Here is a 21413-nt window from a genome sequence, read left to right on the forward strand (position 1 = left end):
AGTTATAAATATAGTTTTCTGATGTTTGAAGGATGAAGAGAAAGGAAGGGATCAAAGATGATCAAAAAACAAAGACAAACAAGAAACAGGAAGTTTGAAGCCTAGTCCTAAAAGTAGAATGGGTGTCTGTCTCTCAAAATCTAAACTGGGAGCTGGATCCACAAGAGAGGACCCCGACAGCTGAAGGCTCTGAGCCCCATTCTACTTTTAGAAAATTTAGAAATCACAAGTAAACCTGCAGAGAGAACTGCTTTGTTGTGATAATAGGTTGTCACGAACTGGCTCAAAGTAGGTGAGAAGGAGAGAGTTCACACAAGACATTTACTTAAATATATATAAAAAAAATCGTGTATTTTAAATTATTTTAAATTCAGTCCTGGATTTAACAGGGAGCCGATGAAGGAACAGTAATATGGGAGAAATAAGAAAACAACTGAAGTGTTTTCAAGGAGCCTTTAGAAGAGCCCGATAATAATAAATTGCAATAGTTCGGTCTATAAGTAACAAATGCATTTACACTGATTTTTCAGCATCACTCTGATATGTGGGGTGCCTCTCTGCATATGGAAAACGTGTGAAAAATTGTTCTCAATCAATGTCCAACTGACTCCTGCAAATCATACTTTAACTCATAAATAGCACTCTTTTTGATCCGATTTACACTTTGCTGTACTATTTGATGTAAAAACACATGCTTTCAATGCCAGTGAAAGGTGAGTGAGCATTCCCTCCCAATGTTAAGTTTTGTGTCATGGACAGACACTGATGATTTTATTTTCTGTTAGTGGGAAATCAATCCATGGGATTTTTTTTTCAGCTGTAATACACCTCCTTCCTCTCTGTGTCTCGGGCTGATGGACAAGCAAAGCTCTTTCCACAAAGTGTGACAGCGATATTGTTTCTCCACTTTATTGCTTCTGTGTTTTATGCTCTCTGCCTCCCTTTTTTCCCTCCACCCTAAACATCATATGCTAATACATGACAACATCTTAACAGACCTGGGCCACAAAGTGTGTTTTACTATTTTTGGTGACAGCTGTGGAGGGGCGTAATATGTAAAAAATGGAGCATCCTTAATTCAGCCTACACAAAAGAAAATGTTTTTTTTTGTTAGAAGTTTGTCTCAGCAGTGAATCACCAACGCCTGATGCACTAATGGCCATGGTCTGACTTCAGCACTGTCTCTGTTGAAAATCGCACACAGCGAGGAAGGGCAAAGGGAGAACAGTGGAGAATTCAATCTCTCCCTTTTAATCAGTGTCTCTCGCTGCTCAGAGCAGTGATAATGGGCATGTCAGGAGCGGCAAAAATAGGATGGGCTTACAGGAGCTTAATGGAAGATGGAGAAGAATGTGAGATACATGAGGCTTAGGAGGACTCTGTGTTAGTGCTGGGTGGCACTGGGGTTCACATAAACGTGGAGACATTTCAAATCACAATTTCTTATCTGCGGAAAAAATGAACAGAAAGATTTAAAATGTCCATGCATCTGAGCTGTCTGGAACCTGAAGAGCTGCCGCACGTTAGCATGCAGCCATTAACAACCTTCCCACTGTGAAACGTGTGCTATATGCACTGGCATATACGAGGAGACAAATGCACACAACCATGCACCGTATTCCCTTCACTGACGCTTTAGCAGCAGTTAACAGCACAGCCTGGGGAGCCTCTAATGTTAATTAATGGGAGGTACCAGAGCATGCAGTTCCTAATTAACCCCTGAAAATGATCCCGCAAAAGCAAGCAAGTGGAAAACTGGGCTAAAAAGAATGCATTTCCCTATTTCCAAGACCCTGTTTCCCTGCTTATGATGCATATGTTGCAAGCCTCTTTGCAGGTTATGGCAGCTGAAAAACTGATCCTTTTCTTCCTTTTCCTCCAAGTTGAGTGGCAGGGGAATAGAAATTAATTGGCGTAATTATGTGGCTAATCATAAAAATGAAAGAAAATCAAGGTGGGTTGTTGGCTCAATGCTAAAAGACTTACTGAACTAAACAGTGGAGTGATTAGGCATCCAGCAATGAAGTCTGCCGGCACACAAAGATCAGTTTCAAAGCAGAGCGTGATCTGGTACTGACATGTGATATCTGGATGGTTTACACCTTTTAAGATATTATATTCTATCTTAAGACCACACAGCCATGAAATCCACCTAGAGGCATAAAACGTTAAATGTACCATTGAAACCACACCCCACAAAACTGCAGCTTGGGTCACAGCCCAGTCATCAGCAATCAAGCCAACAACTTTGCAATGCATGCCAGATTCTTGATTTAGAATTAAAAGGTGCAGAATTTAAAAAAAAAAAAAAATTCTCCAAATAGTGCCCCACAGCATAAGTAATGAAATGTGTCAACTGAGAGAGGACGAGGGAGACACACTGGTGCCAAAGATCATCTTCACGTTAAGTTCTGTATTTCTGCAAAATCCTAGTGCACCAGCCTCAACACTTAAGTTCAAGAGGCAAGGCAAGTTTATTTGTATAGCACAATTCAACAACAAGGTGATTCAAAGTGCTTTACAGAGACATTAGAAACAAGAACAAATAAAAAGCATGATTTAAAATTGATTAAAACAAGCAAATAAACTAACTAACTAATTAACAAACAAACAAACAAACAAACAAACAAACAAACAACAGTATATAAAATCAAAACAGATAAAATCAGAACAGTAGATAAAATCAGTAGTTAAATGTAAGTTTTGAAATTTAAGCTTAAAGTGTGGATTTGGTGCTTTATTCAAATGCAGCTGAGAACAGGTGAGTCTTCAACCTGGATTTAAATAAACTGAGTGTTTCAGCTGATCTGAGGCTTTCTGGGAGTTTGTTCCAGATATAAGGAGCATAAAAGCTGAATGCAGCTTCTCCGTGTCTGGTTCTGACTCTGGGAACTGATAAAAGACCGGATCCAGATGACCTGAGGGATCTGGATGGTTCATACTGGGTCAGGAGGTCATTGATGTATTTTGGTCCTAAACCATTCAGAGCTTTATAGGCCAGCATCAGAACTTTAAAGTCTATCCTCTGACGGACAGGCAGCCAGTGTAAGGACCTCAGAGCTGGACTGATGTGGTCCACTTTTTTGGTCTTAGTGAGGACTCGAGCAGCAGAGTTCTGAATGAGCTGTAGTTGTCTGACTGATTTTTTAGGTAGACCTGTAAAGATGCTGTTACAGTAATCAAGCCTACTAAAGATGAATGCATGGACTAGTTTTTCCAGGTCCTGTTGAGACATCAGATCTTTTATCCTTGATATATTCTTGAGGTGATAGTAAGCTGACTTTGTTATTGTCTTAATGTGTTTTTCTAAGTTTAGGTCTGCATCCATCACTACACCCAAATTTCTCGCCTGGTTTGTGGTTTTTAGATGTATAGATTGAAGTTCTCTGGTGACCTGTAATCGTTTTTCTTTGGCGCCAAAGACTATTACCTCAGTTTTGTTTTTGTTTAGCTGGAGAAAATTGTGGTACAACCAGTCATTGATTTCCTCAATGCATTTACCAAGAGCCTGTACAGGGCCTCGGTCTCCTGGTGACATTGTGATATATATTTGTGTGTCATCTGCATAGCTGTGATAGTTTATTTTGTTGTTGTTTATAATCTGTGCCAGTGGGAGCATGTAGATGTTAAACAGAAGGGGTCCCAAGATGGAACCTTGGGGAACTCCACATGTGATACTTGTCTGCTCAGATGTGAAGTTACCTATTGATACAAAGTATTTCCTGTTTTCTACGTATGTTTTGAACCAGTTTAGTACAGTTCCTGAAAGACCTGTCCAGTTCTCCAGTCGTTTGAGTAATATGTTGTGGTCAACTGTATCAAATGCTGCACTGAGATCCAGTAAAACTAGGACTGACATTTTTCCACTGTCTGTATTCAGACATATGTCATTAAACACTTTGGTCAGAGCGGTTTCAGTGCTGTGGTTCTGTCTAAAACCTGACTGGAAGGCATTGTAGCAATTATTCTGTTTTAAGAAGTAACTGAGCTGTTGAGAAACTGCTTTTTCAATGATCTTACTTAAAAACGGGAGATTTGAGATCGGCCTGTAGTTGTTCATTTGTGTCTTGTCAAGATTGTCCTTTTTCAGTATAGGTTTGATTACAGCAGTTTTTAGTGATTCTGGAAACACACCTGATAATAAAGAAAAGTTGACGATCTGCAACAGGTCTGACTCTAAAGTCTTTGAGACCTTTTTGAAAAAACTTGTTGGCAGGACATCTAAACAGCAGGAGGAGGAGTTCAGTTGACCTAAGATGTCCTCCAGGTCTTTGCTGTTAATAGGTTGAAACTGTTTCATGGTGTTTAAACAGTTTTTTGGTGGACACAGTACATATCCTGGATCTGCTGTTGATGTACCAATTGCTTGTCTAATTTTTTGGATTTTTTCAGTGAAGAATTTGGCAAAGTCATTGCAGGCCATGGTCGAATGAAGTTCAGCTGCCACTGACACAGGAGGGTTTGTTAGCCTGTCAACTGTAGAAAATAAGACCCGAGCATTATGGCTGTTTTTAGTGATGATGTCAGAGAAGTAGGACCTCCTTGCATTCCTCAGTTGTAAATTATAATTGTGAAGTTTCTCTTTATAAATGTCATAATGAACCTGGAGGTTTGTTTTTCTCCATCTGCGCTCAGCTTTCCTACACTCTCTTTTTTCATTTTTCACCAGTGTGGAGTTTCTCCATGGAGACTTTTTCCTTCCAGAGATAACCTTCACCTTAATGGGAGCAACAAAAGGAAGTATTTACTCAGTGCCCTCTGTGCTGTAGCTGACATAAGCCTCCTTAAATATGCTATTCAGATGTGTTTATTAATTTGTACTTGATCTGACTTCAAATGACCTCAGGTTTAGGTTTACGTTTCTTAAAATGATATCTATGCTGCTATGATGGGTGTGTAAATATCGAAGGACACGTCTCAACGAGGAAACAGGTTCCTAGTATCAACCATAACATAAATCCCACCACAACTATGAGTTTATCCTGGGTAGGTTAACAGAGGTGCCCTGGACAGATGACCAATAATTGAATTTAAATTTAAGTTAAAATTTGATTTAATTGTCTTTTAAAGCGTGGTTCACAGCTACAGGTGTCTCTAGGGGTTTTATATTCTAAGGTTAATCATCTCACAATATCAGAGCGAGGACCCCAATGATGTACTGAAAAGACCTCCAGCAGAACTAAGCTCAGTGAGCAGTTGCCATCTGCTGTGACCAGTTGGCAGGTGGAGGTTTCCCAACAGCCTGAGCCTAAAGCAGCATAAGTAAGGGATGGTTCGGGGGTTCAATCGATCGAGCTCTACTATAAGCTTTCTCTAAAGGAAAGTTGACTTGGCTAATGCATATAGTTTAGGATGTTTGTGGACTGTGAAAGAAAACTAACAGAAAGGTAGAAAAGTCTTTTTGAGTGGGGAGAGGCTTTAAAATGTAACAGCCTGTCACAGCCACAGAGGTAGCACGCTGAGACCAAAAGAACTGTGGTCGGTCAGCTCTGCCTGTGTTTTGCTGCCAGTATAGAGGATTGAGACTGACAGCAAAATAAGTCAAACTGAAGCTCGGTATTCCTCTCACATCCAAAAACTGCATATTTTTTTCCACTGCAGACCTTCTACTCCCAATGACTCACATCAAAGCCATTGAAGGTTCATTAATATGATCACTGCAAAAACTACTTTGTATGAAGTAGATGAGAAGACGTTATGAATTGTAAATAAAAATTACAACTACGTCTACAGCAGGATTGCTGTACGCCCCATGTGTCAGCTCATTAGTAGAAGTTGTTGGGGCTGAATGCAAAAAGTCTGACAGGAAGCAGAGATACCTTTGTGTGTGTGATTTGTGTCAAAAAACGCAGCTTTATCTTCTCTCAGTATTCTTCCCCAACACTGCATTGTTTTTAAAAGGCTTTTAAATTGCTTCTATACAACAATAGTTGTCAACTTTTTTCTGGCATGCCCTACTTCAGAAGCCAAAAAAAAATTCACTCCCATCATTTTTATCTTTCATTTTTGTCATTAACAATAAAAAAGCAGAATTTTAAATGAAATAAAGATGAGTGCAACAGTGTCAGCCATCCTTTGTTTGCTTTTCCCCCACAAAAGTGATATTTTGTACCTAGTTTAATTGCATAACACGACAATTTGAGAACCACTGATTCTAAAGAATGGTTAAGCTTTTAATACTGTGAGCATTTGGAGCATTTTGGTTTAAGGATAAGGGAGCACGAAGCTCTTCATCCCAGAAGCTTCAAAGATTCACAGTGAGATGGTGACTAGAGTCCATAGAAGCAGATGATGACTTCAAGCGACCAAGGGCGAAACAATTACAGATGCTGTAATGTGGACAGAGTACAAAATAACCTTTCTCACCTTCATGGTGAGTGAATGAAGTGTCTAATCAGAGCAGAAGCAGTTGACATATGACTTGTTACTAAACATATTAGAGGTTTGCCTAAGTAACCAGAGAATGGAGTATATGACCAGCACTCAACTTAAAAGCAATGCAAAATGATTGAATCGCTTCTTGTACGCATGCACCAACAATTTCCCTGGGACAGGGTTTCCTGAAGATATTTACTGTCACAGGGGTTACAGAATTGATGTTAGACTCATATAAATGTTAAATATATTCTCATGATGATGTCGAGTATGAGCCGCGATCTTGTACGAATAAAGCTAAAGACATGCTGAATAAAAACTGGGACTTTCCATTAGTTGAACCCAGCATCAATAATAAGGCCAGAGCAGGAAATCATTTATTCATCATCAAGGATGCACACTCGACCTAAGATGTCAGGTGACGCTCCTTCAGCACACGTCACCTGTTTTTATTGCATTTGCAACTCCAAGTGTTATTGTCTATTTAGTGTAGCTACCAGCATTTCACATATTAATAACATACAGTCGCAGATAAAAGTAAAACAATAAAAACATACTGCTGCGAGGCTTCTCCTGGAAAGGCAACAGCTTAGCTTGATAATAACACAGGTATACACAGTTTCACTGTTACTATTAACTTATAGTATGCACTATATTTGCAACTGAGATGGTATGATCCCACATAATACACAAATAAAAATCTTTCACACTGATGCACTTCAGCACCCAGTTTCATTTTCACATAATAACAAATTTCTTGGAGCCATCCAGTAAAATCCTGCACCCAAACAGTCCAGAGGGGATTTATTAATCTGTCAGCCACAAGCCTGCCTGTAAGGTAATAAAAAAAAATGTGAATTTGACTGCAGTGAATGAACAGAGCTGACAGGTGATGCAGCTCACTAGTAAACAGGTGAAGTCAAGTGGTAATTTGTTTTGAGGTGAACAGTATTGACAGTTAATGGCTCAATAATGGATTTACAGGGATTACCACAGAGCTGGACATTTACTGAGGTGAACATTGGATTTCGTGGGCGGGCTGGATGGTAAATGCACAGCTGCATACTGCAAGCACAGTGTGCAAATTTTCAAATGTAAAAAGATGCTGATAGACTTAGATGTATAAAGTGCAATCTATATGTCTAAGTAGCGGGACAAACAAAGAGAGTATATATAATTATATCAAAGGCACATTTCTAATTCAGAGGATTTTCTGACACTCATTTAAAAATCCAAATCCCTCAAAATAAATGCTGATTTGTTTTGGGGGGTTTTTCCACCTGAACTTTGTGTGAGTAAACTAATTTGGTTGAACACATTGTTCAGCAATTGTTTCCTCAAGCTCTGGCTTCTCTTTTCCTCATGATGCCAAGTGAAATGTTTTCCTACTGAGTATTGTGGGGGACTTTCTGCACTAGTAATGTTTTTGTTTGTGACTCATCCTCAAGGAAGGTACATGTTGCTCAATCAGTCTGCTTTCAGAGTTCATGAATATGACTATGGGAGTGTTTTTTGCAGTATTACATAAACAGTGTTTTGCAAATGTTTACTCTCTTCTACTAAGAGTAATGAACCGAGTCATTGTGTATATGGAAATCTGCTGATGCTAGTAGAAATAAATTCATATATTTAGGTGGGACACACAAACATATTGATAGTGAAGACCTTAATGTTAGCTAAAAAGGATGTGCCATTTCTAACGCCAGTTCATATCAGGAAAAGAAAAACTAGTTCTGGGTCCTACTGAGTCTTATACATCATTCCTGGTGAAGAACTACCTTCAGAAGACCAAAGTGTGTTACTGACTGGCCTGCACAAAGCCCAAATTGAATCCCTTTGAAAATGTGCAAGATATATATATATATATATATATATATATATATATATATATATATATTTTTTTTTTTTTTTTTTCCTCTGTGTATTTAACTTGTTCTTCAGTCAATAGTTTACTTGTTTCTGAACCTCATGATTTTCTTGTACTACGTAAAAATAAGTTGAATTGCCATTATCAATAGGGGTATTTTTCCACTGCATATCTTGTTCATATTATATGTTGCTTCATATACAAATAAAATGCAGTCAAAAATGTGTTGTTTCATTTCACACTCTTATTATGCTGAAATATTTTGGGTTTTGCGAGCTTATATAAGCCAACTGGTGTGTTATTTTGTCCAAGCTGGGCCAGTGCAAACACAATATGATACCCTCCTCTCAGCAGATTGTCAGTGACAGTCTGATGGCGCCCAGCCTGCAAGTGGAGTTTGCAACAATACTGATGGAAAATGACGCTCACTGAAACACATGTGGCATCAGCTGAATGTGACTTTCTCAGTAACATGCCTCAGTGTGAAAAACAAATATACATCCACTATTCACACATATGCAAGTCTTCACAAGCAACAGCTGGAGAGGAGTATCAGTGTCATTTTTTTCCATATCTGCCCAGTGTTAACCAGCTGTTTCCCTGTAATCCTCAGACAGGTTCTCATCAATAACAACCCTCGACACATCAGAATGACAATGCATTTCAGAGAAGAGCTGCAGAAATGTCAGACCACACAGAAGACAAATGGCATTCTGCAAATGTGTTGCTTTAATGTACCCCGACCAGCCACAACATCCCAGTCGTCTGCCTAATGTTGTGTAGGTTCCCCTCGTCCCGCCAAAATAGCTCTGAACCATCGGTGCATGCACACAGGACCTCCAGGGGTGTTCTGATGAATCTGGCAGTGGATCATTTGAATCCTAGCGGTTGCAGGATTGGGCAGCCACGGCTTGTTCTCGTTTAATCGGATTGGGGAGTGTGGTGGCTGATTAAATTCCTCTGGTTCTCACTTAAGTTCCTTGAGTTTCTCCTGAACAGATTCTGCATTGTAGAGAACTTATCTGGCTAGGGGAGGACACTGGCTTGGACTTATGGACTTTCCTAAAAAACATGCTATTTTAACAAAATCAACAATTTTACTCAGTTCACCTGTTATGAGTTTAATTGTTCTGTCTGATCGGCTAAATCAGCCACAGCATCAATTTGAAATGATATTAAAAGATCCACCAGCTTAATAACTGGATTATTTATAAGCAATCTATAAGTAGTATTATCAATGATTGATTTACAGATGTTTCAAAGTCTTCAAAGATCATCATCATCAACAATGTGAGGCAATTGAGGCAATAATATCCTGAGAAAACCTTGCTTCACTGCCAGAGAGGTGGAGGTGTACCTGATGAATCACAGCGCTCTTAGCAGCAAATTTAATCTGTAATGATGCACTCCATTTCACATATCATCAAGTTGTAATGTCGGACTGTAGCAACCCATCCATCCATAACCTCATGTCACCACTTGTTAGCTGAAGTATGAATTAAGGGGCCCGTACACTCACATATTTAACTCGTATTGCCAATTTCACAGTCGTTGTTTTGCTTATTTGGTTCGGACCAACAGAAAAGGCTAACACATACTTTATACATTACTCACTCAAACTTCTTACAAACAACCTAAGCAACACAGACCTCATATATTTTGAAGCAGGCATTTTGCCTCCATTTCTTTTACCTTAATGTTTCACTGGCTCCAAAAAAAAAACAAACGTGCTCTTCATGATTATGCTGGGCTGACATTTTACCAAATATTGACCACTTTTTCTGACATTGTGTAATGACCATGGAAGCTAGAGCTGGGAAAATGAACCTTTCTTTTGCAACAGTTGGTCTATTTGCATAGTGCCACTGATTAAATCAGTTCTCTTCCTGTGGAGCTCTGAAACCAGCTGGTCATGCCAACGGATCCAGACATGTTAACATATGTGTCAATTATGTTTTATGTGCCTTGACACAAGAAGTGTAAGCATAAATAAGAATTTTATTAACAAAAAATTATTTTTGGTAACACATAGTCACATTGGAGCTTCATTGGATCAGTAGCATGCTTCATTTTTGTGTAATACTAAATAGTGAATCATTCAAATGCAAGTTTTATTGTGTGGCTGAGTGAAAAAAATGTTTCATGTTCTGACTCCAGCCCAATAAAATAAAACATCTGGTTCACTGACATATATAAAGAATGTTTAAAAATATATATTTCATATTTGCTTAATCTTACTAGTTAATAGCACATCAGAGATCTTATTTTCTTTCTCCACAGAATCCTCAGATTGTAAGCTAGTTCAGATATCATACCAAACACACTGTATGTCTTTGGAATTACACCATATGATGTGTTCAAAAGGAGTGAATCTGTGTCTATGACATGGAAAGAATAAGGGATGTGATGTAGCGGGCGCTGTGAGCCAAATGGAAACTGTGGTCAGATTTGTAAAAAACAAAGTTATCCATACTGGCAACTTCAATGCACAGCAATCACCATAACAAACCTGCTACTAATGTGTGCCAGTGGTGGCAGTTCATATTAAACATGTTAAGATTTTTAAATAATGACAGTAAGGCCTCTCAATTAAACTTTTATGCTTTCGGACATATTTTATTTCCCTCAGTTTGTAGGATGTCATTGGATGAAACATTCCTAATGTGGTCACCTCAGGCACAGAAGGCCTACCCACCTACTGTGGAAATATTCGATTTGGGATATTCAGCCAATCAGAAAAAAGTTGAAGAGGCTCAAACAGCCTGTTTCAGAACTCAAGAATGGATGAACTAAATTTCGACCTTTGAAACTGAAGCAATGCTAATAAAGTCAAAGAATGAAAATATGGAGTTGGAAATGATCATAACAGGCTCTCTGTGATAAAGAAATGAAGTTTGAAGACTAAAAACACAGAAATAATGTCAAATGTTTCTTTGTCGCCCAGGATTTTACAAAGCAAACAGTGAAAATTGCAGTGCGCCAGTGAACTACATGAAAAGGAGCCTGAATAGAAACACACAGCATCATAAACACCTTTTTTTTGTTTTACATTTATTGTGTAATTTGCTGAATACTAGATTCTAGATTTTAATGGTAATGTAGATGCAATCCAAAACATTACTCATAATGCTCATTTAGTAATGAAGTACATTAAAAATGATCTTTAAAAGCATGTTGTCTGTAATCGGTAGTAAAAAATGGTTTAAAAGTAACTGTCCAAACACTGGATGCACCTATTTATCTCTAATACAGACAGAGACAGAAGACTTTTCAGGCAAACCCACTAAAGCTTTTGGGTTAGGGAGAAAAAAAAATCTCATTTTTGCTCCAAATCCTAGTGATCAATCTTTCCTCTCGCCCGTCTGTCTGTTATCTTCTCCCATTTGTCTGGGGTCTATTTTGCCCCATCCATCCACAAACCACCCTATAAAGCTGACTTTTCTGACTGCCTCATCTCACAACACTGGTGCTTTCTCTGTCTAGCCCGAGGTCAGCTCAGGGAATGAGATGGCGTTGCAAAGATAGTGGAAAAATGTCACCCAGGAATGAAATATTGATGGACAGAAAGGCCTTGCCTTTTTCCCTTGCCCTCAGGCGCAGACTGAGTCAATGGGCAGCGAAGAGGAAAGCCAAAACAAACACACTAATCCGCAGGAAGGAAAGGAGACTGGCGGAGAGCAATGCGGGAACGCCGCAATCCTGTCCATCCTTTCCCTCGGAGGTATCGTTATCTTCTCCCTCCCTCTAAGCAAACCATAATCAGATTCACTTGCACTTCAGTTGATGTGGTTTATTTCCAGCCAAGGGCTTCCAGGCTTAACATATGATCCCCTTCTGGCAAATAACAAATCAATACAATGTAAATAAGGAGAGGGAAAATAAATCCCTACATCTAAATTTGCATAACGAGATGCAAGGTAAGGCTGAGGTGAAACATGCCAGCCTTGTTTAGAAGTGAACTGTCTGCCGGCTGTTAAAGGGAGCCTCAATTACAAAGCAGGAGAGACGACAGAGAGATGTCATCCCTATGCTGCTAAACAAAAGCACTGCTGTTGTTTCTTCATACAGAGTACACTTAGAACTCAACCAGATGTCATTAATGTCAAGTAGGAGTGTGTATTGTATAAATATATGTACAGCAGCATGAAGCAGTAGACTGCACCGGGCCTGAGTCATTATATAGTTCAACTAATGACTCGCTTATGCTGTTTTTGTCATTTCATGGAACAGGCAGGCAGTAACGCTTTGTAGCAGCTTTATCTGTGCTTTTAAAAAAAGCTGCTTCCTCTGTCTCGTTAGAATTACAAACGAGGCTGGTAAACAGTGCCTTTTATCCGTTGCGGAACTTCCCTGCATCCGTAGCTAAAAACTTCTGAACAGTCAAAACAGGTACAGTCAATATGGATTACTCACCATTGATCCACTGGGCCTCCGGGTCATGGACTTTGAACTCGGGTTTGAACAAATCCTCCACAGTCATTTTAGTGTCACTTCCAGCTTGGTTGTCAGCTGAAAAACAAAAAAGCATAAATTTAATTTGTTTGTTTCTGGTAAAAATAAAAATAAATGCACATGTTACAAATTCTATCCGCTTATTAAACACAAATCATCCTTCATGCATCCAATTTCAAATCAAACTCCAGCATTAGTTGCTTCACCATCAGCATCCATGTGGAAAAGAAAATACACCCTCTCGTAGTTTGACGGTTTAACATATTGGGATGTGAAAAAACAAAAATCATCCAGTTTTTTGCAGATCTTTCATTACAACATGACAAACACCCCACAATTCAGTAGCTTATAGGACCACCTTTAGCAATAATAATGTGGCATCATTGTTTAGGAACTAAAATGCTGCTTCAGTTAGTTGCGGTTTTGTGGGATTTGTTAATTCACCGCTATCTTAAGGTACCACCACTGTGTGGTCCACGGGTAGCACACTGTTGTAGCGAGTGATGAGGATTTAAACTGAAAACAAACTGTTTATTCTGTTTAAATAAAACTGGAACAAGGAGCAAAACAGGAAGTCTAAACTAAGAAACACAAGGAAACCACAAAACCTGAGAGACACAGAGAAGAACAGGTGCTCTGATAACAAACAAAGGGAGATGGACACAGTATATACGTGTGAGGATGATTAGGAGAAGTGGAGACACCTGGGAATACAGCTGGAGCAAACTTGACATAATGAGATAGGGGAAGCAAAACTGAACATAATGCAGGGACAAGGGACCATCAAAATAAGACAGGAAACACACTGAGGCACAACTAAGACACACGACTTGACACTACAAACAATAGCACAGACTGCAGACAGACCCGAGAGAGCTAGAGAGAGAGTCTCTCTAGCTTTAACCCTCAAAAAGCAAACTAAACTAGGAAACAAAACCCAGAGTTCAAGAGAGCAGTAAATAAACAATTTTCATAAGTCCAGAACACACAAACACTGGATCATGACAATCACAGTATTTCGATCGGTTTGAGGTGTGGACTTCTGACCACTTTCTAACTAAGGCCTGTAGAGTTTGAGATGGAGCTCTCACCTTGGGGTAAATTTGGTCCAATCTTGGAAAGGTTGTGAAATTGTGTTAACACACATCTCCAGACCATTGAATTACAAAAAAACATATAGTTTTATAGAGGTGCTCACACTAACTGATTAGCGACACCTGGATGCTACTTCCTTTGTCCAATGACTGTAGGAAGAAAATAGAACTGGATGGATTTTTACACTTGCCTGACGAGCAAATACAGTATGTTGAGTGTCCTGTTAATCCAGATGTACATACTGGTATTTACACATGAACACACAAAGAAATCCATGTGTGTGAAAAAGATACACATTGTCACAATGGCATTTCATTCGTTCATTAACATGATCATCACTGGGCTAGAAAATCTTTAAGCTGTTCCAGCGCTGACCCTGGAAATGTTTCATTTTTAATTATGAAATGTTAAGCCTTTAGCAGAAAGAGACCATGCCAATTGTAAGCTTCTCCTGAATAGAACAGCTGCTGATTGTGAGCAGAATAAGAGGGCCAAGTCATTTTGAATGTCAGCCATATTGGCTTCCCTTGATAACTCCACACAGCATGTTTGTTTATGGAGGCAATGAAAGTCTAACCAACCGTGGAATACACTGGGGAGAGAGTGGCTGCATGGCCAGCGGATTGTGATGATTTTACATCTGAGAAAATGATATTTTTGAAGCACATATACAGTGTACAGTGTGTGAAAATGGGAGAAGAGCTTGATAAGCTATTTAGGTTCAACAATTATGTGAAATTGTTACCTGTTTTGTAGTACCGCTAGAAATTAGAGATCCCAAAACAGTTTGTAAAATACTCGCTAGAGAATATGAATGACACAGAAAGAATATGTTTTACGCTGCCTCAGTTTTTTCCATTAAGCATTCGTCATCCATTTGTTTTCTATGTCTTTTCTAGGTTTTGGGTTGGGTAACAGCAGTCTAAGCAAGGACACTCCCGCCACACACAAACACACAATGTCCAGTGTCAAGCAGTGTCCATTTGCGTTTCCATTCAGATAGCGAGCAGAGGGGTGTTTTTACACACCTCAAATGTGTAGTGGTGTTCTATGAAGCTTAATTGATGGAAAAGTAAGATACGTTCAGGCTTAAACCAAAGTTTTCACTGTCACAAAGTTGGCAAAGGTATCACAACAGTGGTTATCAGCTTTCTGTGTTAATCCAGGTTTTGCTTCAGTCTCCATGCACGCTCGCATACTGCAAAAAGGGTCATTTCATGCATGCTGTGTGGCTCACACACTGATAATGCCTCTCACCTTCTCCAGTCAGAGGCATTTTCAGTTGCTGAGGATGATGAATAATGATTAAAAATCTATAAAGAAAATTGTTAATTATCTGTATAGATTTATTGCCCAGGATGGTAAAATGAACATTTTAGTTCGAATTAATTAATTTATTGTTCACCTAACCATTAAATATAATAATACTACTAATAATAACAAAGGACACTTGGAAATTACTTTAGTTTGTGGCAGATCAAAGTGAAAATGAATTTATTAATTGATCAGGTATTCTTGCTGTGTGTTCTGTGTTTTAGTACCTCACCAACAAATTAGAAGTACAACAACATTTGGGAATTTTCATCACTAAATTAGTACATGCACATTGTTATGACAGTTTGTGCTTCATTCAGTGGTTTTAAGGCGGTATGGCTTAATATGTTGCACATAAAACATATAAAAAACCCACCAGAGAATCTGTAGTGTACCTCAAAAATGCTGTAAATAAAAGAATCATTTAAAATGAAAAATAAAAATGTTAAAACTGAAAATCAGAACATAACCTGCTCCTGACTAGCTTATGTGTTCAGCATAAGTTACCATGGTTATTTAGCCAGGTAAAAAGAGTGCCACTATACAGAGTTTAGGGTGGAAACAGCTCAGTAAGCCATTTCCCATGCCCCATCGTACACCCCTCTGGATCTGGACAGTAGCTGGTAGTGTTCAGAGTTTTGATTTGCTATGACTCATTTTTCTGATGACTATATGTTTTTGGACCAGTACAGAGGGAATATGTTACACAAGGCTATTCAAGAATATGTTACTTATACCACCAAATGAAGCCAGGTAGTCACAGCAGTGCAAATTCTATGGCAGGTTTTACATTTTACATTGGTGGTACAGATAAAGCATAAATATCTTGTCAGGTTCATTTGCTGGTTGTATTTTCCCCATTTATTACACAGAAAAGAAATTTGAGTTAGTAAGTGAAAAATAATAATTTCACTTTTATTTGGCCATAAACTGAATGGATCCCCTCATGCACTTCATTATGGGACAGGGTTAGGTCTAAATGCACTCCCTGGTCATCATGTAAGGAATGTAGCTTTCATGTGCAGCTTTCATGTTAGAATAACAGCAGTTTTGGAAGTGTGTTAAGTGGTGAAATGTACTGTACATAGTAATTTGTAAATTTAGATACAATTTACTATGCATATTTTTTTTCCCTCCGTGACCTGATCCCTTTGACTGAAGTCAGACGGACTCAATCAGATTACTTTGTGCAGCAGAAGAGTCAAATGGTGCATCAAATGACCCATCTTATGGGAGCGTACAAACAGCCTGAAGCATAAACCCTCGATTAATAGATCAAGCTGATAACCACCAGTGTGATACCTATTATCTCTGGCCAGCTATGTCGAACTTGCTTCGTAGTACAACCCTGTGGGGGCCATAAGGCAAAAACGATGAGTTCATATTTCAGTTTCATCTTAGCCATTTTATACATGAAAATATTTACTTATGTGGCTTTAAGTTGGCCTACAGATAGATATTAAGGAAACGACCACCAGAAAAGGTGAACTATTCATCCACTGCCTTTTAAATCAAACGAAAGAATTTTAAACAGATTTCGACACCTTAAATCTGCATTAATTGATTTTTTTTTGCCTCTTAGGAACAGCAGCAGAAGCTAACAGTAAACACTGTAAAACAATGAACAAAAGTGATACATAAATAACGTTTACTGTGAAGGTTAGGTAAACATGTGAGATGGGTATTACAATACGCGAGTCGGAAATGGCTGTATAATTTTTACTCAGTTGATTAAATCTTAATAAGCATAAATTATGCGGTTATGATTAAATTGTAGACTGTGCTGAAGACATTTTGTCAGTGCAAGTAGATGCAGAAAAACAAAACTCCCCCTAAAACATCAGTTCATCACAATCAAGTCTGAGTGTTACCTGGTGTGAGGAGGATGACAGACATAGTGATGAGGGAACAGACCACCAGTATGACCAGCAGAGCGATAGCAATCCCCTTCCAGTTCCTCTGAGGAGGACTCACTCCACCCAGGTCCTGCAGAGAGACACACAGAAAAAAGGTGGAGGTCAGAGGGGAGATATCGAAGGCGATGACTGAATGACTGAAAGTGAATATACCAATAAGAAGAATAACACCAGACAGCAAATATGACACAAATAGCTTTATTTTTAATAAAAACAAAAGTCCTTCCTGATCATCACATATTGTACACTCTGTGCACTCTGGTTTCACTTACAGTACCTATTAACATAGGTCACATTAGGGCTTTGTGCTTCCAATCCAATCCCCTACACAGTGGAGGATTTGCAATGGAGGGCTTTAAATGAGCCACACTGTAAAACTGAAAAATGAAACTCTGATATGGTGAAAAGCTGAAGAGTATTTACATGGTTTAATTACCACTTGGCCAACCTTACCTTTGAGTTTCAGCTTCTGACCTATGAAAAAAAAATTCCGCAAGTGTCAGGGGTCATTTTTTCTGAATCAGACAGAAATGTTGCTCCATCTTTTACAGATACTGAAAACAGCAGGGCTTGGTTTCAGAAATCTGACTGATTGTCGAGTGTGGGTGTGTGTGTTTGTGCGTTTCTGTGTGATATTATCTACAGAGAAATAGCTATCCAGGAGAGTTTGTGAAGCTTTTGCCTGCAACTCCATCTCTGAATCCTGGTGTTAGAAAGTCTTAAACTGGGTCTTCCACCACATCTGCTGCCTCTGATAACGTGAATTAAGCCCCCTCCTATAAATTTCTTCCTTCCGCAGATCCTCCTGGCCTCAATTACCCACAAAACCCTGCAGCTGAAATGCAGCGATTACTGCTCACCAACTCACCACTGCACTCTGATTGGCTGGAGGGAAAGTGGTCTAAAATGATTGCCAAAAAAAAAAAAAAAAAAAAGAGAAGCTGCAACTGTTTCAGATTTAGTCTGAAATCCATTTTCTAAGCACTTGACATGACATGGTTAAAAGTGCTGTAACTCACTTAATCTGAGTCATGACTCTCATATATTGACTGATGAGTCAATTATGACTGAAGCACCTCCAGGTTTTTATTCGTAGAACACAAGGTACCACAGAGTTTTCAACAACAACCCAAATCTAGTCGAATTTTGGCAGATTTACACTTAATTTTTCCTACGCTGAGTATCAAGTGAACACGGACTTCCTAAACACTGAAGCAGTTCACTGTAACCATTACATACATGTGCTGTTACATTATTCACAGCCCCCTCTGGACTCATAAGACTCATCTAATATCAGGACTTGGGCTGTTGCTCATTTCATTAGTACCACAAAAGGCTGACATGTCCTTGAAGACTGACAGTAACTCCAAATTGCCCTTGTGCCACAGTGCGTGAGATTCTTTCACCCTCTCTTTTGCACGTTTTCCCTATCTCATTTTCTCCCCCAATTTCCTATTTAGCTACTCTTGGATCATCATTTTCAATTTATTAACTTCATTACAAGCGATGATAGAACCACTAAGAGAATTCGGACCTGCTGAGTCTCTCCATTACCATTACTGTGGAAACAGTGGAAGGGCCCGATAAATGTTTAGCCTACCAGGGGGAATAAGACAGCAACTGGGCTTTATCACAGTCATTACACCCTCATCAGAAATAATACATTTCTCAATAAATCTCTGCTGATTGGAGGGCAGGCTGGGGCCTCTCTTCTCTGTTTTATTAAAATCCAACCAATAACCAGTGCAGTCATTATTTTATGGCTTTAATAATTACACTACACCACAAATTGCATTTTTGCTCTCTCGTATTAAACATGATAAAATATAAATGGTTTTAAGTTTCATCTTTCTTTATATGCCACATTTATCCCACATCCAACACAACACAAAAATCATTGCAACGTATACACCTGGGGGATGATTACTGCACTTCAAAGTACCTTTGAGAGCCAAAAGGTGTGTCCACGTTACCAAATTTGTATCGTTACTTGTATTTTTTAAAATACAATATCAGGAGAAAGTCTGTATTTAGCACAGAACAAAAACATAATAAAAAAAATATAAATTTAGAGTTTAAAGTAGCTAGGAACTTATGTACGCACTCAGGGTTAGATTCAATTTGTCACCTTTTTATAGGGACTGTATGGGACTTCTTTGGGAAGGTAAGGGTTTCTAGTTTTGGAAAATGTGAATATTTGTAACATGGCTAGAATAAAACCCAGCTGTAACCCACAGTCCAAAGAGACTCATGTCAGGTTAATTGGTGATTCTAATCTGGTTGTTGGGGAAGATCTAGGATAGAAAAAGCTCTGAAAGTGGCTTTTTCTATCTTAGTGATATTCAGATGTCTGTCAAGTGAGAAAAAAGAAATTAATTCATAGGTATCCAAGTTTATGCTTCTTTTGGTGATTGTACAAATAAATACATTTGTCAAGTATACAGCAATACTTTAGAGGGTACTACCTGAGCGACAACCTAATTAAAGGTAAAATGAGGTATTTCATATACTCCAGTGACATTACTCTAACTAGTTTACCTCGAGGCATATTCTTCTTGTCTCCTGCCTATTTTTTTTCATCTTTGACTTTCTGCCAGGACATCGTTCATTTTCAGAATGTGTTCATTTATTTCACATAAAAAGTGTGTATCTGTGCAACAGAGGGACACGCGGGCTTATAAATAGCCTCCTGAAAGGCTGGGCTGTATTAAGAAGAAAGCCCTCTTTTTTCTTTTTTTTCCCTGAAAGTAAAGGGACAAGGACAAAGACCCAAGAAAGTATCTCCTTTTCTCCTCTAACAGTCTTTCGCATATTTACATCATACCAGGATTTGTGTCAGGCAGTTATGGTACGGGCCACATGATTTTCCATATTTAAAGTGTGATTTCCAAGATGCCTGCTGTGAGCCTTAAATAGAGTCTCATATTCACAGCGATTGTATCATTGCATATTGTAAAAGTAACAAAAGTATGAAAAGTGTTAGCTACTGACTGAGAATAAGTCAAAGTAAGATGCTGAGCTCTCACTGTGTTCTCTATCTAAATTATTCTGATATTTTACTTTAGGTTTTGCTCATTTACTTGGAACTGGAAATAACAGAAATGGAATTGGACATAGGAGGCAAAGTCATGATTGTTGCTTTGAATTCTTTGTGAATATATTTGAATTTGGGCTCCTTTTAAAAATTTGTTATTATTACAAATGTTTTATATTTTATTTTATTTATTTATAATGACCTCTCTGAATTTTTGATTTTACTTTTTGTTTTTTTCTAGTAATGAGCTTCAGTTCTGCATCCTGTTTTGTTTTGTTTTTTTAGCTCATGTCTGTTTGTTTTAGTTCCTTCATTATATGTGTGTATGTGTGGTTGCTTTCACCTATTTCCCTATTTAGCCCTCGGTGTATAAGAAGTCCTGTCTTCTTCTCAGTCTTTACAGTGCCTGTCATTGCTGGCTTCTCTGTGTGCTAACGTCTTTGATTTTTGCAGGTACAATGGCAATTGTTTTTGCACACATGTTAAAGTCTTGAGATAAAATAAGATGGTTGAGAATAATCTTAGTTTCTAATCAATGAACACAATTATTATATTAAATCATTTATCAATTAACAAGAATTAACTACCCTCTTGTTTTAGAGCTATTAAACCATTATAAGGATGTCAGCATCTTTTACACTATAACAAATCAGAAAGGATCATGTGAGGAACACTCAGGAAAATGATGCAGGTATCAGCAGGCAACAGTTCACATCACACGAATCTCTCTCTGTTGGGATGTTTTGATCTCTGTGTTATTGATCATAACCAGCAGTTACACTGAGGCTCTCCTGTTGATTGTGGGAAGATACAGTTGAGCTAAAGTGGATAAAATAGGCAAATCTATTAATGAATACAAATTATATAAGCCAGCCATGGGGGGAAGCACAAGCCAGTATATTTCTATTGTCGGTCACAAGCCCAGATAAAATCTTTGCCGAATCAAACACCAAGAATGAGATTTCCATAACAGATCAGTTGGGGCCCGGGTTAACAACAACCACCTCCAGTGCTGCTGACCGACAGGGTGCCGGTGGTTCGCCGAAGACAAAAGAAGGGGAGAGGGGGAGGCGTGTTTGGAGGCTGCGAGAGCGAATTAATGTCAGGAGTGTGGAGGTGGGAATATTGGCTTTAAATGTAGAGCTACGATTGTTAAAAGGAGACAGCTGACTGATATGATGGAGAGAATGAAGTTAGACATACTGTGTGTGCAGGAGACCAGGTGGAAATGAAACAAGGCCAGGAGCAACGGAGGTGTGTTCAAGCTGTTATACTATGGTGTGGATGTGGTTTAGGAAGAGAAATAAAGGACGAATATATGAACAGTGTTGTGGAGGTGAAGAGGGTGTCAGACAAGATC

The 21413-nt window shown here is 38.7% G+C and overlaps 1 protein-coding gene across 2 annotated transcripts in view; it reads right to left on the reverse strand.

Moving 5' to 3' along the window:
• The window catches only part of LOC308410602 (inactive dipeptidyl peptidase 10-like), a 270936-nt gene that overhangs the window by 107208 nt on the left and 142315 nt on the right, over positions 1 to 21413 (reverse strand). For both annotated transcript variants that reach the window (XM_080904051.1, XM_080904052.1), the window contains exons 2-3: positions 16975 to 17089; positions 12656 to 12751 (exon numbers count right to left, since the gene is read on the reverse strand). In XM_080904051.1, the coding sequence (XP_080760177.1) occupies positions 12656 to 12751; positions 16975 to 17089 (211 nt within the window). The remainder of the gene's footprint in view (positions 1 to 12655; positions 12752 to 16974; positions 17090 to 21413) is intronic.

The sequence above is a fragment of the Rhamphochromis sp. 'chilingali' genome (assembly GCF_963969265.1).
Source record: "Rhamphochromis sp. 'chilingali' genome assembly, chromosome: 14".
NCBI lineage: Eukaryota > Metazoa > Chordata > Actinopteri > Cichliformes > Cichlidae > Rhamphochromis > Rhamphochromis sp. 'chilingali'.